General features: G+C 43.4%; 1 protein-coding gene across 3 annotated transcripts in view; it reads right to left on the reverse strand.

Moving 5' to 3' along the window:
* Positions 1–10225, reverse strand: part of LOC137342258 (clathrin heavy chain 1-like) — a 64401-nt gene extending 54176 nt beyond the window's left edge. For 2 of the 3 annotated variants that reach the window (XM_068006104.1, XM_068006103.1), the window contains exon 1: positions 10055–10223. In XM_068006104.1, coding sequence (XP_067862205.1) covers positions 10055–10096 — 42 coding nt within the window. In that variant the 5' untranslated portion in view covers positions 10097–10223. Of the gene's footprint in view, positions 1–10054 lie in introns of all 3 variants that reach the window. The other variant, XM_068006105.1, reaches the window with a different exon arrangement.
* Between the last annotated feature and the right edge of the window lie 7476 nt (positions 10226–17701).

The raw sequence follows: 17701 nt of genomic DNA on the forward strand, positions 1-17701 counted from the left end.
TTCCAAATTTTAGAAGAGTCTGTCTGAAGCCTTGAGAGATAGCTAGGTCAGAAAACATCAGTGTATGGCAAGAGGGGATAAATGCATGACTATGTACATTATACAGTCAGATCAACTTATGTTCTGCTTGATTTACTGCTATAAAATCTACAGCATAACTACTGGTCACTTGTTCTTTGCTGTTAATTTCTTTTTGGCAGTTCAAGCCCAAGTCAGTCTAGTGTAATGTTACTCTGCCTTCTGAAGTCAAGGATGCAAGGGCATGCATTAAAACCAAACAAAATGGAGGGTTCTTCATTCAGTTCCTGGGAAAGTTACAAATCTACTTAGCTAACTGGACAACTGCAAGCACTCTAGCATATAGGGGGCAAGGGCTTATCTACAAGATAAGTCTGGAAACTGAACCCAAAAACTAGAGTAGCCTCACTATTATTATAGACCCATTTTTGGATATTTAAAGGAAACATTTTCCAGATGAAAATCAAATTTAGATTAGATTCCAGATTTTGTTGGACACAGTTTACTCACCTGCCTAAAGTTGTGACAAATTAGTTGCAAATAACCAGCGCTCTACCTCAAACCAGTCTTGGATCAAAATACAGATCCAGGAGCCGAAACAAGCAGCCTTGTACATAAATACAAGCCCACCTCTCCACACCCTAAAATTCTAAGCTTATCCCATACAACACAAAACTTCCTTGCAGCTGTGTCATTGTCTGCATTTCCACTGCCACTTGAAGTTTCAACACTGAAGATTTAGCTTTACTTCTAACTTCAAGCCTGGATGATTGGTAAATACTGCTCCCAGCTTGTAGAAAAAAATCCTCTCATTGACCAAATCCAATCAGGGAACAGCTTTTCCAACCCTGCAAGGTCAGCACGTTTAAAAAGCTAACAGAAGCAACAAGTTTGAATTCCACACAGCTATCGGTGTGTGATTCTTTCTAGGTCTAATAAAAGTTTGTAGGCCAGATCCAGCCTGTGGACCACAACTTGAACACCGACAGTTTAGACAAAGGTGCAAGACTGACCCAAGTTCATCTCAAAGTGCACCAGCTACATTTCACACAAGTACAAAATATTTGCACTCATTAACCCAATATTTGCTATCCATGAAACAGGATACTAGGCATATACTTTCATGTGATGAATCTGCCTATTACATAATCATAGGCAACAGCACTCCCAGATTTATAATTTTTTTTAAAAATCACATGACTAAGCATATTGTCCACTGGTATGCAAATGAGTCATCTCATACAAGTCTCTAAATCAAATCTGAATTGCATTTGTGATTAGTAAATGAGTAACAGGTATATGATTTCAATATTCATTTACACTTTATAATTTTTTGTGCATTTGTCAGTAAAATAGCAAGCTGAAAAGCAGTATGTAGAGGTTTTTTTGATCATTGAGTGCTTTATTTCCTTGGTGGTGGATGTGTTTAATAAATATACATGTGACGTACATGGTGTATGCAAGGCATTTTCCTCTAAAGTTAATGCATGTGGCTAAAACAATGAAACCATGGCCACAAGTGGCTAGTCAGCAATTTCTATTGACAACATTGATTTAAACCATGGCCAAAGAAATTAGGCACAGGTTGACAAGATGGGATCTTGAGGGTATCACTTCAATTTAATTGGCTAAACCAGTTTTCTAGCAGTGCACTAGTAGCTTCTCCAAGCTACAACTACCCTATTAGAAGTTGTTTGCAAGCTTATCTGGGGCAGTACTAGTCTCCAGAAAGGTGTACCCTTCCAGGTCCCATCAACAAGACTGATGGGCTGATATTTCTATGCAGTACTACAGTACCAGACTAAGAATTGCCAGGTATCTCAGCTTGGAGCTAATTTGACACCAAGGACCCCCTCCTCACATCACATCATCCCCCACACCCCAAAAAAAAGCTGATCATTAGACAACACCCCAAGTTGATAGGTACCAGGAACACCAGTGGCATGGTGAGTCACACAACACCATAAAAGTGAGTAAGTGCATGCATGGACAGCATCCTCTTCACATCAATGGGATACTTTGTGATACCCATGAACAGTTGGAAATAGTGTCAGCAACTACTTGTGTCTGCAATCTAAATCAAGGCAGAAACCAACCCTCAGCATTTTAGCAGAGTTTTGAAGATAATGCTCTCCAGAAGGTGTCACCCTTTATCAGCTATACAAAGAATATGACTTCAGCAGAGGAGCTTGTGATTTGGCAATCATCTTGATGGTTAAGTACAACTAATATGACATTGGACTCATCCAGCCTCCCAGGCCTTCACAAACAAGACATGCCAGCCACAAAGCCAACTGGAATGATTTTTATTTGTAAGTTAACATAGACCTGCATTTACAGTTCACTGGGCTTATTTGACAAGTATCTGATCCATGCAGAGCAAACTGAAAAGAATCTAACCCAAGATAAGTTATCAGATCTCAGCTGGACAGCTGCAGCAATACTACAATTGCCCCATGCACTTCTGTAGCAGAATTTGATGTCCTGGTCTCATTTACAAGATGATCAGTCTGTATATTTGATTGAAAGATAAATTTCATTTAATTATCAGCATTGTGCAGTTGATTGAAGCAGTAGTTTGTTCCATTATTAAGGTTTATTTGTTCAGTAGATGTGTAAAATGCTCATATCTCCTATGAGAGCCTAGATATTCAGTTATTTCAGTTAACTGTTCATTAACTGGATTTATATGTCTGAAGTAGTGTTTCATTTATCTGGGACCCTCTACATCAAGGGGTTAAAAAGTAAGGAATTTTAAAATATAGGCATTATTTCAAAATCAAACACGAGAACAAAAGGCTCAGTATCTTCCTTTCCCCTCATTTCTCTCTTCCTTCAGCAGCTCCATAAAGGCCTATAAAAAAGGATGAAACAGGCAGCATTCACCAAACAACTTTGCTTAATGAATTTACAGGGACTCAAATTAGATGCTATGAAGGGGCAAGATTTCCTACAGTTTTTAAAAAACATACATACTGACTGCTATTAGTAAATGAAATTTGTTGTTTTAGTCTGTGGCAATATCCATGATTTTAAAAAGTTAATGGCATACTAAACATTACAATATAAAAAAGGATACAACTTCTAGATTGTAGGAAAAGCCCATCTTATGGGAACTGCTCTTCAACCATTAAGATGCTCTTAAAACTGTACTAGCGTTAACTCACAGCTTGCCTGGGTATGGGAAGTTAACAGGGCAGTGCTTCAGAGCTGTTCTCCATTTCTTGCTCTCCTGCAGGAAGGCAAGCTATGTCAACTAACAGGGAAATAGCCAGCCTATACTTGGCAACTGCTCAGTGACAATGAAATAATTCAATCGTACTTTGGATGATGGGTGCAAACCCAGTTCTCACCTCAATGATGCAGCATATTTCAGCACTACCATAAGTGGTCACTCAGCAAGATAACCTTGGGACTGTGGCCCTTGTCAAAAAACTGAACACTGGCAAGTCACTGAAGACAACATTTTAGAATCAAAATGAAAAATCCCATTGTCACTCCCCAGTAAATTAGTCAGTACCAAAACCACGGTGCTGCTAGAAGGGGTAAAGTTAATATCTTTTCAAATTCTCTATTTGAATGCAGAGAATTTTCTATTTCTGTTCTACATACAACACCAAGTGCTTGTGCACCTCAAATCTTGTGTAGGCTTTTGCTGTTAAAATGGTTGAGAGATGCCATAATTTCCTTCTAAAAAAATGACAGTTGGCACCCTCATACTAACAGCTGTTAATCCAAGGCATTCATTTCTACAGTGGTGTGAAGTGTCAGAACACAACTGCAGTTAAAGATTACTAGAGAGAGGCTGACATTTTACCAAATCAGTTCAGTGTCCAAAAGGTCTATCACATACTACATGTAATTAGAGATTACCCTGACCAGCAGCCCAAAACTTGAAAACCCAGATGTTCATTGTACAAAAAAGGCTCCTCCATTATCTTAAGTTTGGCCAGCGTAGAGAGACCAGCAAAGACCCAGATTCAATGCCTTCATCAGTTGATCTCAGCCAAGACTATGGTAGGGCACAATTTGTTTCAGCACCCTTGGATGGGAAGAGAAGGAAATGGCTAGGGATTCTACTTGATAACCATTGCTGCTGAAAGTATACTCGTGGATGTCAGCAGAGGATAGGAGCAGCCTCAGTTCAGATTATTTTTGCCTCCCCACCATAGCCTATTGGCATCACCATCAAGGTTCAAGTGGCAACTGCTGCAGTACCAAGAATTGACAAACTGTATCCAGCAAGAAAGTTAAATGCCTGAATTGACAAAATTGATGAGGGTAAAAAATGCACAGGGTCTGCTTTAAGACAAGCAAGTTGTGCACCTATTAGAATGCAAGATTGTAGTAGCTCAAAAAAAAGTGTTAATACCACCTGTCCACCCAACCTTCTCCAGAACACATCCAATTGTCACAAAACATTTATACAATTCACTTCAATGACTTACCCATAAATTAATCCACAAGTTGGGTAGAAAAGTTCCACAAGTATTGATTCATCACTGGGCAGAGACAATGTATTAAGTCAGAGCCTCAGACAATCAGAAGTTATGGCTAAACAAAAAAAAGCTTACTAGTCACAACTAAAGACACTGTATATGGCAAATAATTTTATGTTGCAAAAAGCCAGTCTGCTCACTGTTTACATTTCCAAACTATTTTCATTTAGACTCCTGCAAAAAAAGGAGCAGGTAGCCATCTACAACACTCTTTCAAATTCAAGATGTCACTGAGGGACTTTCTAATGACTCAGACTCTCCATGCCCAGAGTTAAATCATGGAGCACAGAAGGATGTCATTCAGTCCATTGGATAGCTCTTTCAAAGAGCAAGCACAATTAGTCACACATGCCTGCTCTTTCCTCATAGCCCTGAAAATTTTCCACCAAGTATTTATCCAATTCCCTTTTGAAAATTATTGAATCTGCTTCCACCACCCTCAGGCAGTGCATTCCAGATCATAACTAGAGTAAATGTTTTCCCTCATGTTGCTTCTTGTTCTTTACAAATTACCTTAAATCTGTGTCCTCTGGTTACTGACCCTTCTGCCACTGGAAACAGTTTCTCTATTTACTCTTTCCCAAAACCGTTCATGATTTTGGGCACTTCAATCAATCAAATTGCCCCTAAATCTGCTCTAAGGAGAACACCCAGTTTTCCATCCCTGGTACCATTCTAGCAAATCTCCTCTGAACCCTCACTAAGGCCTTGACATCCTTCCTAAAGAATTTTAACAGCCTTCTCAACTTGTCCTACCACCTTTAAAAACTTGTGTACATACACTCCCAGGTCTATGTTCCTTCACCTCCTTTAAAATAATTGTGCCATTTAGTTTATATTACCTCTCCTCACCAAAATGAATCACTTTGCACTCCTCTGCAGTAAATTTCATCTGCCATATATACTCCAGGAGTCTGTTACTATCCTCCTCACCGTTTGCTATATTTCCACGTTTCATGTCATTTGCAAACTTGAAATTATGCCCTGTATACCCATCCAGGTCATTAATATAGATCAAAAAGAGCAGTGGCCCAACACCAACCCCTGGGGAACACCACTGTATACTTCCCTCTGGTCTGAAAAGCAACCACTCAACTACTCTGGGTACAGTCCCTTAGCCAATTACATTGCCAAGCAGCCATTGCCCCTTTAATGCCAGGGGCTTCAATTTTGTTAACAAGTCTATTATGTGGGTCCTTATCAAACACCCTTTGAAAGTTCATATACACATCAACCTACTCCATTACTTCATTCATTAAATGAATTAAAAATAGTCCCAAGACATAGGAAAGCGTGTAGACATCTCCCTTGAAAATTTTATATTTTAATTTAGTAGAACCTTCCCCATCCCGATCCATTAAGTTACTGCATCTGTCATAACATTCACAGCATTATCCAGATATAGGGATATCTAGTACACTAGCAAGAAAATACCAATGCACAGCAATTACATTTATTTTTGACAATGCATTAGTATGTAATCCTCAGAGTCTAATATACTGAGTAATTAAGGCTACAGTTGCATTTTGGTCTTCGGTAACTATCTGAACTACTGAGCATTGCTTATTATTCAAGACCAGAATCCCAAATGAGATTATTGCTTTTGCAGAATCTATCCTACATCAATTCTACCCAAGCTTACTTATTACACTGTACTAAAAAAATCCTATTTGAAAACCAACACAAACTCAATACTATAATGAGTGATCTTAGCCCAGATTGAGCAACTAGAATCAGAAAATTTACAGCCCAAAGGAGGTCATTCCACCTATCGTGTCCACACCAGCCAAAAATGAACCACCCAGCCTAATCCCACTTTCCAGCACTTAGTCCGTAGCCTTGTAGGTTATGACACTTAAATTGCATAGCTGAGTACTTTTTAAAATGTGATGAGGGTTTCTGCCTCTATCACCCTTTCAGGCAGTGAGTTCCAGACTCCCAACAGCCTCTGGTTAAAAAAAAAATTCTCAGCTTCCCTCTAATCCTTCTACCAATTGCTTTAAATCTATGCCCCTGGTTATTGACCTCTCTGCTAAGGGAACTAGGTCCTTCCTATCCACCTCATCTAGACTCCTCCAAATTTTGAACACCTCAATTAAATTTCCTCAGCTCCAAAGAAAACCACCCCAGCCTATCCAATCTTTCTAATATATTCTCCAGTCCCAGAGAATATATTGAAATGAATATACTCAAGGCTGAGATGGATAGATTTTGGAATCTAAGGGAATCAAGGGATATGGGGATCAGGCAAGTGGAGTTGAGGTCATAGATCTGCCACAATCTGATTGAATGGCAGAGCAGGCTCGAGGGGCTGTATGGCCTACTCCTATTATGTTCGGACAACAAACTCGTAAATCTTCTCCATACCCCCTCTAGTGCAATTACATCGTTCCTGTAATGCGGTGACAAGAACTGTACACAGTACTCTAGCTGTGGCCTAGTTTTATGCAGTTCTAGCATAACCTCCCTGATCTTATATTCTATGACTTTTTAAACCACCTTATCTACCTGTCCTGCAACCTTCAGGGATCTGTGAACATGCAGTCCAAGGTCCCTCACTTCCTCTAAGGCTCCCATTTATTGTGTATTCCCTGCCTTGTTTGCCCTCCCCAAATGCATTACCTCACTTCTCTAGATTGAAGTCCATTTACCACTTCTCTGCCCATCTGAGCAGTCTATTTATATCTTCCTGCAGTCTACAGCTTTCCTCCTATCAACTACACAGGCAATTTTTGTATCATCTGCAAACTTCATCATGCCCCCTACATTTAAATCCAAATTATTAATATACCACAAAGCAAGGAACCTAGAAACAGCCTTGCGAAACCTCACTGGAAATAACCTTCCAATCACAAGAACACCCGACCATTACCCTTTGCTTCCTGCCATAGCCAATTTTGGATCCAACTTGCCACTTTCCCTTGGGCTTGTACCTTTTTGATAAGTCTGCCATGTGGTACCCTGTCAAAAGCCTTGCTAAAAGCCATGCAGACTACATCAAACGCACTGCCCTCATCAACCCTCCTTGTTACTTCAAAAAATTTCAATCAAGTTAGTCAGACACCACCTTCCCTTATCAAATCCATGCTGACTGTCCTTGATAAGTCAATGCCTTTCTAAAAGACGGTTTATCCCGTGCTTCAATTGATCCCAATAATTTGCCCACCGAGGTTAGACTGGCTTGTAATTACTTGGTCTAAGCCGCTCTCCCTTTTTGGACAACATGACTATGCATTCCTAGTACCAGGGAATCACTGTTCAGATTATAGCATTACAATAAAATGCATTTTGTGGCAGTTGAAATTTAGAATGTATAATGTTACTTGGTTGCATGTGGAAGTACTGAACTTTGCTCTTATTGCCCCCATACACCTGTATGAGGTTTCCCTTTGTGATTTTGCAACAGGAATAGCTGATAACCTTCAGTAATAGAAAAAAAAGCAAGTTATCAATTTGAAAGTTGGTTAAGGTCACAAGACATCAGAGTCAGATACAGTGAGAAGTGGTACAGATGAGCCATAAAGAGAATTTGTTCATTTGATAATAATCACAGGAAGGCAAAATTGCTTATACTTGAGCACCATGAGCAACTTCAAACTGAAAAGGTTTTTTTTTTAAAAAAATAAACTTTATATCAACTTCAAGCTGCGCAATAACAATTTGATTCACTTCACTGAACAGCCATCGATTCTGACAAACCATCATTTAAAAGTTCGTAACATCAAGCCATCGATCAATAACCACTGCGACAAATGTGGTCCTACACGGGGAGGAGGGGGGGAGGGGGGGAGAAGAGATAAGAGTGAAAGGGAAGTCGGAAAACTAACACTACTTGGCGAACTCCAATACAATTAAAATGTGTGATTGCCCAATTTCTCGTATTGTAAATTCGATGGGGAGGGGGAAGAACGCAAAAACATCTCAAATACTGTTAAGAATACTACGGCTGGGAGAATTATTGAAACCCCTGCTTTAAGAGAGAACACAACAGTGTCAGCACACAGCGACTCTCCCTTAGATTTAAAGGTTACAAACTGATTTCAGAAGTGGTCACGACACGACGAACTCCTGAAGCTCGAATTTAAACCTTAAGCAAAAAAAACACATTTTAATGTAAAACTGGATTGTAAACACCGCCCCCCCCGGGCCACACACACACACACACTCCCTTCTCGAGTGTCCTCGTACAATCTCGGCACTAACGCCGCATGTTGCGGCTTCGCCAAGAGTTTGTTGGGATGTCGCAATTGGAGGAAGGTATCCATCACTAATGAAAGTGCAAAATCGGTAAATAGAGCGAAGTTCCTAAAATGACTACATCGTAAGGCAGATCACGGGGGTGGGATATCCCAAGGCCGTCTATTTGCTGCAATGTTAAATCGTGGAAACAGTTGACTTTAATCACGTTTATCAAGTAATTTTAACATTTTAGAACAGAGAGGAAATCTGCGCCATATAAATAAGCCTTACTGCACCTACTGAGCCGATTTCTACTTCAATCTGGTTAATATTTATACTACGGAGGTGCATTGGGTTTGATCAAAGCAGAGTTGTTTTACTTTAAGTCCATCAATAAGCAGACTGTGCCTATTTGCCACAAGTAAACAAGTTTATTGCATCGACTGAGCCGGTTTCCATTTCAATCCTCCGCTGCATTTAGACTAATATGCTGCGATATCGGTGGGTGGGATTAACGACTCAATCAATACAGCACAGCAGGCGGCCGTTCGGTCCGTCGTGCCTGTGCCAGCTCTTGGAAAGCGCTGTCAAAATGTAGTCCTATACCCCAGCTCATCACCACCACCCCCCCCCCCCAATATCCCTGCAAATTAACCATCAATTCGAGTTGCTTTTAATCATTCATTTAAAAAAAATGATTTAAAGAAACACCAGCTTCCCCCCCACCCCAAGGTGAGGAGGAGGGAGGGGGGAGGAGGGAGGGGGGAGGAGGGGGGAGAAAGGAAAAAGAGAAACGGCGCTGATTACTTCCACCAACCCCCCTCTCCCCGGCACCAATTCTATTCGCTTCCAACATCTACAAACAATAACGGGCTGCCCTCGCTCAGTCGGTTTTAACAGCAGCCCGGGGTGAGGGAGGGAGGGAGGAAGGGGGGGGGGGGGGTCCGGGGTCCACGGCCCGGTACCTCATTAGGCCTCATGATGGAATGACACGGTTACTATGACTAGGCGTTACTAACTAACCCTGCCTCCCCTGGTCGAGCAGCCCCCTCGGGGGGGGGAGGGGGGGTCCAGATTGTGAGGGGGGAGGGGGGGTTAAAAACATTACCACCGAACTCGAATCCACCAGCCTCCCCGGCACAGCCGCAGCTTCCTTCTCTCCTCCTCCCCCCCCCCCCCCCCTCGCCAACTACCTCAAACCCAAACCCAGCGGTTTACCACAACTAGGCCTCGGTTGCTTAACAACCGAACCAGATTTTCTCCCCTTCAGCCGCTTTCCTCCCATTTTAAAAAAAAAATCATTCCCTCACCTCTCCCTAAAACCTATTACATTTTTTTTTTAACACCCTCCTTCTTACCTGCAGGTGCTCCTGGAAGCGTATGGGGAGTATTTGTGCCATTTGCAGTCAGTGTGGACAGAAAGAGCGAGAGAGAGAGAGAGGGGGGAAAAAAAATATTATTATAATAATAATAATAATAAAAGTCAAAATGGGAATGACTAGCTCGCCCCTCCCCTTGGCGCGCCGCACTTGGGCTGAGCGAGTATGCAGTGTGCGCGTGCGCACGTCGGGTCCTCCTTCCAGAACGCGGGCTGGTTAGCGGTCCCCGCTCACGTCACTTATATTGACCGACAGCTGGGCCCGTCCAATCGCCGCTCCGCCTGCTCCCCCCTCGCCCGCCCCGTGCGGACCAATCGGCGCGCGACGGAGGCGGGACGACGCGCAAGGAATTTTAATCACATGGCCGGGGCGCGCTCCCCCCCCCCCCCCCCCCCCAGGATCTGATGCATCCGCAGGCTGCATATAGTCCCCCCCCCCCCCCACCACCTAGACCATTAATCTATGCATTGGGAAAGGGAATTTTTTTTTTTGCTATCAGCTTTTAGATATTCTTTTTGTGCACGATTTTTTTTTTTTGGGGGGGGGTTTCTGTTTTCTGCATGTTGTTTTAGCTCTTTTATTTTTGCATTTTAAATGTATGGGTGTTTGTGTGCTTCCATCTGCTGCAGGCTGAGGGCTGCCACATCATGACTATGTGACTGATGCTGCTTTCCAGAGCATCCTGTACATTCCTAGTGAGAGCAATGATGCAGCATGGCTTTCGCTTAAAGTTGCAGTGTCTGTGCTGCTGATTTTTCATATGCTCACAGCATCCCTTCCATATGAAGTGAGGCAGGCGTTATGACATAAACAGCATTTGACAGACAAATGCAATTTTGTCAGATTATAATTACCCAAAATTCACAAGGGTTTTGAAGCTAGATCAGGTTTGTAATGACTTCAATTAACAAGAGGGAAGTGTTTTAATGAAAATAACTGTTTTGTACATAACAATAATGGTATAATTGAATAAAAGAAAGTAGTTGCATTTATATAATGCTTTTCACAACCTCGGGACGTCTCAAAGCGCTTGGGAAGTAAACAAAGTACTTTTGAAGTGTAGTCACTATTTTAATATATGGTGTATAATATATATTAGCTATGTAGTGCAACTACTTTTTGGAGGGGAGGTATATTTTGATACTCTGCTTTGGGTTTGTTGTTTTGCAGGAAACAGGTGTCATACTGCAAGCCAATTGCCAGTTTGCTCTTTGTACCTGGTGTGTAAGGATATCCAAGGTGCAGGGTTAACAGTGGTATATTTACTGCAAGTGACAATCCACAGCTTCTAATGAGGATATTCCAAGGTCATTGTGTGTATTACATATAGCATATGCGATATTACATATAGCGAGGGGTGTACCAATAAAGTGTGACAATAAAAATGTGGTGGAGAAAGTGTGACAGGAAATAAGTGTGGCACATACAGGAGGTGCTCACTATAGGTATGACTCTTACTATATCACAGACAGACGGTAATGTGGCCATTGTGCTTCAAGCAATCTTGAGCAATTTATTTCAAAAACGTAGCTGGATTTTCAAGACCGCCCATCCCTTAATCCGCAATCCGATAAAATCCCATGGTCCAAAAAGCTAGTGACAAGTCCAGCCTCAGTTGCAGAATCATTTTTAACACGACCAATTTGCATCTAGCCGCGGTTAGGAAACAAACAAGGGAGTGGATTCATTATGTAGAACGATGGACTTCTGAGGTCAGATCTGCGAGGGACCAAATTGTCAGGATAGACTGTGGCAGCACTTATTCCTTCGAAGTGCAGGCTTGGTGACTTCTTTCACATTGTGCAATAGTAGGGGCGAGTCTTGGGCCTGGGAAATCAGGTAATCAAATTAACAGCACAATTAGAAATGAGTGGATATCCACCCAGATGAAATTGCTGCGAGACTCTGATCCACCTACCCAAATTCAAGTTGTTTTAATAGTCTGGATTCTTTGAAAATCTGGACCAAATTCGTAATAAACACACTACGCACAATGCACCGATACCAGGTTAAATTTACATGTCAAAATGTGACCTTGCAAAGCTTGCAAACCAGAAGTTCCTGTAGAAAGAAAAAGTTAATGGGTTTAGAGAGCGAACAGACCAGGAAGGTCCCAGATTTAATTCCTGGTCTGTGTTGGATTAGCTGATCTCAAGCAGGGGTAGCTATAACTGTGCTACTGTTGGCTGTAACCCACCTGGGAGGAACCAGCCAGGGTTCCCACTCCTCATCACCCACGCATTATCTCCTGCTGGAAAGTGTGTGCGTATCATAGAATCATAGAATCATAGAAGTTACAACATGGAAACAGGCCCTTCGGCCCAACATGTCCATGTCGCCCAGTTTATACCACTAAGCTAGTCCCAATTGCCTGCACTTGGCCCATATCCCTCTATACCCATCTTACCCATGTAACTGTCCAAATGCTTTTTAAAAGACAAAATTGTACCCGCCTCTACTACTGCCTCTGGCAGCTCGTTCCAGACACTCACCACCCTTTGAGTGAAAAAATTGCCCCTCTGGACCCTTTTGTATCTCTCCCCTCTCACCTTAAATCTATGCCCCCTCGTTATAGACTCCCCTACCTTTGGGAAAAGATTATGACTATCGACCTTATCTATGCCCCTCATTATTTTATAGACTTCTATAAGATCACCCCTTAACCTCCTACTCTCCAGGGAAAAAAGTCCCAGTCTGTCTAACCTCTCCCTGTAAGTCAAACCATCAAGTCCCGGTAGCATCCTAGTAAATCTTTTCTGCACTCTCTCTAGTTTAATAATATCCTTTCTATAATAGGGTGACCAGAACTGTACACAGTACTCCAAGTGTGGCCTCACCAATGCCCTGTACAACTTCAACAAGACATCCCAACTCCTGCATTCAATGTTCTGACCAATGAAACCAAGCATGCCGAATGCCTTCTTCACCACCCTATCCACCTGTGACTCCACTTTCAAGGAGCTATGAATCTGTACTCCTAGATCTCTTTGTTCTATAACTCTCCCCAACGCCCTACCATTAACGACAGCGAGTGAGGGCGGGATCAGATTCAGATGTTCCGGCCACCTTGTGGGAACAAGGTAGCGTCTAAACTCACCCCTACAGGCCGACCACTTGGGCGAGGTAAACAGGGTGGCCCATCTGTATTCCAGCATGAGTCAGGGCCCCCAGGAGAGTATGCATCAGCAAAATGAAGCAAGAGAGCTGGAAGTGGAGAAAAGTGACCTCATCGTGGGAACTGCATGAACTTAGCAGCTGAAGTGTATGTCAACATCTGAGGCCTCTGATTGGATTTCATATAATTTACTGCACAGTAACAGGCCCAACTGGTCTATGCCGGCATTTATGCTCCACACGAGCGTTCTTCCACCCTTCTTCATCTCACCCTATCAACGTAACCTTCTATTTCTTTCTCCCTCATGTGTTTATCTAGCTTCCCCTTAAATGCATCTATGATATTTGTCTCAACTACTCCTTGTGGTTGCGAGTTCCACATTCTAACCACTCTCTGGGTAAAGAAGTTTCTCCTGAATTCCCTATTGGCTTTATTGGATTACTGCCTAAAAAAACCACTTGTGGTCAGCTCCATAGAACAGCTGGCGACGATTAGCAGTGGCACATTGGCGCTGCCCTTGCAATTCTCAGCCCCAATTCTGCATTTTCCCTTTTCTCGGACGTGGAAGCCGGCAAGGCCACATCCCTAGTGGCCCACCACCTCCTCAGGTAACTGGGGGTGGGCAAGAAATGTCACCTTGCCTAGCAGGGTGCATGGGTTGGAGGGTCTGGGCTACAATGCCATAACTCACTCTCGCCTCTGAGTCAGAAGGTCGTGGGTTGAAGTTCCACTCCAGAGACTTAAGCACATAATCTAGGCTGACGCTCCCAGTGCCAGTACCGAGGGAGCGCTGCACTGTCGGAGGTGCCGTCTTTCGGGTGAGACGTTAAACTGAGGCCCCGTCTGCTGTCTCAGGTGGACATAAAAGATCCCCACGGCACAATTTCGAAGCAGAGCAGGGGGGTTTCTCCCTGGTGTCCTGGCCAATATTTATCCCTCAACCAACACCTAAAGCAGATGCTTTGATCATTATCACATTGCTGTTTGTGTTTGTTTGCTGTTCCATAATTGGCTGTAAAGCGCTTTGGGACGTCTTGAGGTCACGAAAGATGACATTGAAATGCAAGTCTTTATCTCTGATCTCCACATCATTACTCTCTGTGAGTATGGCTTCCCTGCTGGGATCAGGAGGTCCAACCTTACCTTTGCTTCCTCACTGGAGCAATTAACGTGTTAGCTCCGGACGCATGGCAGTAGGAATGCAGGGACAGGAGAACAACGCTCCAAGTATTCTGACCTTTCCCTAATATGTTTATCCATGATCCCGCTCTCAGATCCATATTCAAAGTGAATATCCCAGCTTGACCTTGTGATTCATCTATTGATTCCAACAGATCTCACCTGACCTTCCAACAGATCTCACCTGATCTTCCAACAGATCTCACTTCAAATTCCCAAGAGGTATCGCCTTACGACTTTTATTATATGCCACCCACTTATCCCTTTATCTGAAAGAACACCAGTGGCCTAATTGAGATAACCTGTATTTATTTGACACGGCCCTTTCTGAAAGGGTTATGTGTGGATTACTGAAAAGTTTGCGTCCTGGCATTCTGGATGACCCAGTTGGTAACTAGCCAGTGTAAAATGGAGCTGTACTGTTTCAATCCCAGATCTGTGCTGAAGCAGCCAATCACAGATAGGAACAGTGATAGACACACAACAGTTGATTTCAGTGCCCCTGCTGTAGAGAATAAAATAAAGAAAGACATGCAGTTATACAGTGTCGTTCATGACCTCAGGATGTCCCAAAGCGCTTTACAGTCAATGAAGCACTTTTGAAGTGTAGTCACTGTTGTAATGTAGGAATTGCGGCAGCCAACTTGTGCACTGTGGGAGAACCTTCACCATACGGACTGCAGCGGTTCAAGAAGGCAGCTCACTACCACCTTCTCAAGGGCAATTAGGGATGGGCAATAAATACCGGCCTCGCCAGCGACGCCCACATCCCATGAACGAATAAAAAAAAAGCCAACTTGTGCACAACAAGCTCCCACATTTGGCAATATGATAATGACCAGATCATCTGTTTTAGTGATGTTGAGAGATAAACATTGGCCAGGAAACTAGGGAGAACTCCCCTTCCCTTCTTCAAAATGGTGGCTAGGGATCTTTTATATCCACCCGAGAGGGCAGACGGGGCCTCGGTTTAACATCGCGTCCAAAAGAACGGCACCTCCGACAACGCAGCACTCCCTCTGTGCTGACACCGGGAGTGTTGGCCTGGATTATGTGCTTACGTCTCTGGTGTGGGATTTGAACCCACGACCACTCAGAGACAAGAGCACTACCCACTGAGCCATGGCCGAGTCCAGACACCGTCGTGGCAGATGATGTCGGGCTCCACAGTGAGTTTGGGTCTAAATAGCTGCAAGCAGTGATAAACTGACATATCCATTATATACGAGGTCTGTAATTACTTCCAGCCCATAATCTAATCTTGGCGCAGGGTGGGGGTGGAGGGAGCCAATGAGTAGTTTAGTCATCTTTGCTTTTGTACTATAATGTCATCAGCCGCCCTCGATTAAACTGTTATCCTGTAAGGCATCACAGACCAACTATTATTCGGTGTGTATTTATTGAATGTTATTGAAATAACTAAATGAAACTGCTACGCCTCCGTTAAATGATTCAGCTGACTGCTGCTTCATTCACTGGTTTCCAAGAAAGTTGGAGCGCTGCAAAGAAAGATCCCAATATCGTGCAGAATCTCTACATGCCCAGTACTGTTTCACTGCACACACCGAACATGAATCTGCTTTCTGAGAATGCGCTAACTCACAACATTATTGTTCATGAAGAAACATGTAATTTTTAAAAATTCGTTCATGGGATGTGGGCGTCGCTGGCGAGGCCGGCATTTATTGCCCATCCCTAATTGTCCTTGAGAAATGTAAAGAATCTTACAACACCAGGTTATAGTCCAACAATTTTATTTGAAAATCACAAGCTTTCGGAGGCTTTCTCCTTCGTTAGGTGAATGTGTGAATCATGTCCTTGAGAAGGTGGTGGTGAGCCGCCTTCTTGAACCGCTACAGTCCGTGTGGTGAAGGTTCTCCCACAGTGCTGTTAGGAAGGAAGTTCCAGGATTTTGACCCAGCGACGATGAAGGAACGGCGATATATTTCCAAGTCGGAATGGTGTGTGACTTGGAGGGGAATGTGCAGGTGGTGTTGTTCCCATGTACCTGCTGCTCTTGTCCTTCTAAGTGGTAGAGGTCGCAGGTTTGGGAGGTGCTGTCGAAGAAGCCTTGGCAAGTTGCTGCAGTGCATCCTGTGGATGGTACACACCGCAGCCACAGTGCGCTGGTGGTGAAGGGAGTGAATGTTTAGGGAGGTGGATGGGGTGCAAATCAAGTGGGTTGCTTTGTCCTGGATGGTGTCGAGCTTCTTGAGTGTTGTTGGAGCTGCACTCATCCAGGCAAGTGGAGAGTATTCCATCACACTCCTGACTTGTGCCTTGTAGATGGTGGAAAGGCTTTGGGGACTCAGGAGGTGAGTCACTCGCTGCAGAATACCCAGCCTCTGACCTGCTCTTGTAGCCACAGTATTTATATGGCTGGTCCAGTTAAGTTTCTGGTCAATGGTGACCCCCAGAATGTTGATGGTGGGGGATTCGGCGAATGTAATGCCGTTGAATGTCAAGGGGAGGTGGTTAGACTCTCTCTTGTTGGAGATGGTCATTGCCTGGCACTTGTCTGGCGTGAATGTTACTTGCCACTTATCAGCCCAAGCCTGGATGTTGTCCAGGTCTTGCTGCATGCGGGCTTGGACTGCTTCATTATTTGAGGGGTTGCGAATGGAACTGAACACTGTGCAATCATCAGCGAACATCCCCATTTCTGACCTTATGATGGAGGGAAGGTCATTGATGAAGCAGCTGAAGATGGTTGGGCCTAGGACACTGCCCTGTAATCAGTTCATAATAATGAGAACGGCAGTAGAACAGAAATCAATAATATCCGTCCAGTGGCATTTCAATGATTTGGCTTGTGTCTATTGATGAGAGTTGGGAGAGTCACCAGTTACCTGCTTGGGGGCAAAGAAAGGGGTAATTCTGCAAAGGAATCTGGAACTCTCTTCCCCCAAAAGGTTGTGGATGTTGGGGGTCAATTGAAATTTTCAAGACAGATCAGTAGATCTTTGTTGGGTAAGGTCATCAAGGCGTATGGAGCAAAGGCAGGTAAAGGGAATTGAGGGCCATATCAACCATAATCTAATGGAATGGCGGAGCAGGCTCCAGGAGTTGAATGGCCTTTCCCTATGTTATTTTGCTCCTTTGTTCCCAGGTTGCTGGCACCAAAGATACAGTCCTGCCATCTCTTGGGTGCAAGATGTATTACAGCCAGTCTGCACTGCACACAGGACAAAAATCCTGGCTCTCTGTCCGCATATGATTTAAAATAAGATGCTCCTATTGTATTCTCTTAAACACTGGTTTGATCTTTGACCCTGAAGTGTAACAAGCCACATCACTCAGTATTTAAAGATGCACGAAACTAACCGTTATCC

This window comes from Heptranchias perlo, chromosome 25 (assembly GCF_035084215.1).
Source record: "Heptranchias perlo isolate sHepPer1 chromosome 25, sHepPer1.hap1, whole genome shotgun sequence".
NCBI lineage: Eukaryota > Metazoa > Chordata > Chondrichthyes > Hexanchiformes > Hexanchidae > Heptranchias > Heptranchias perlo.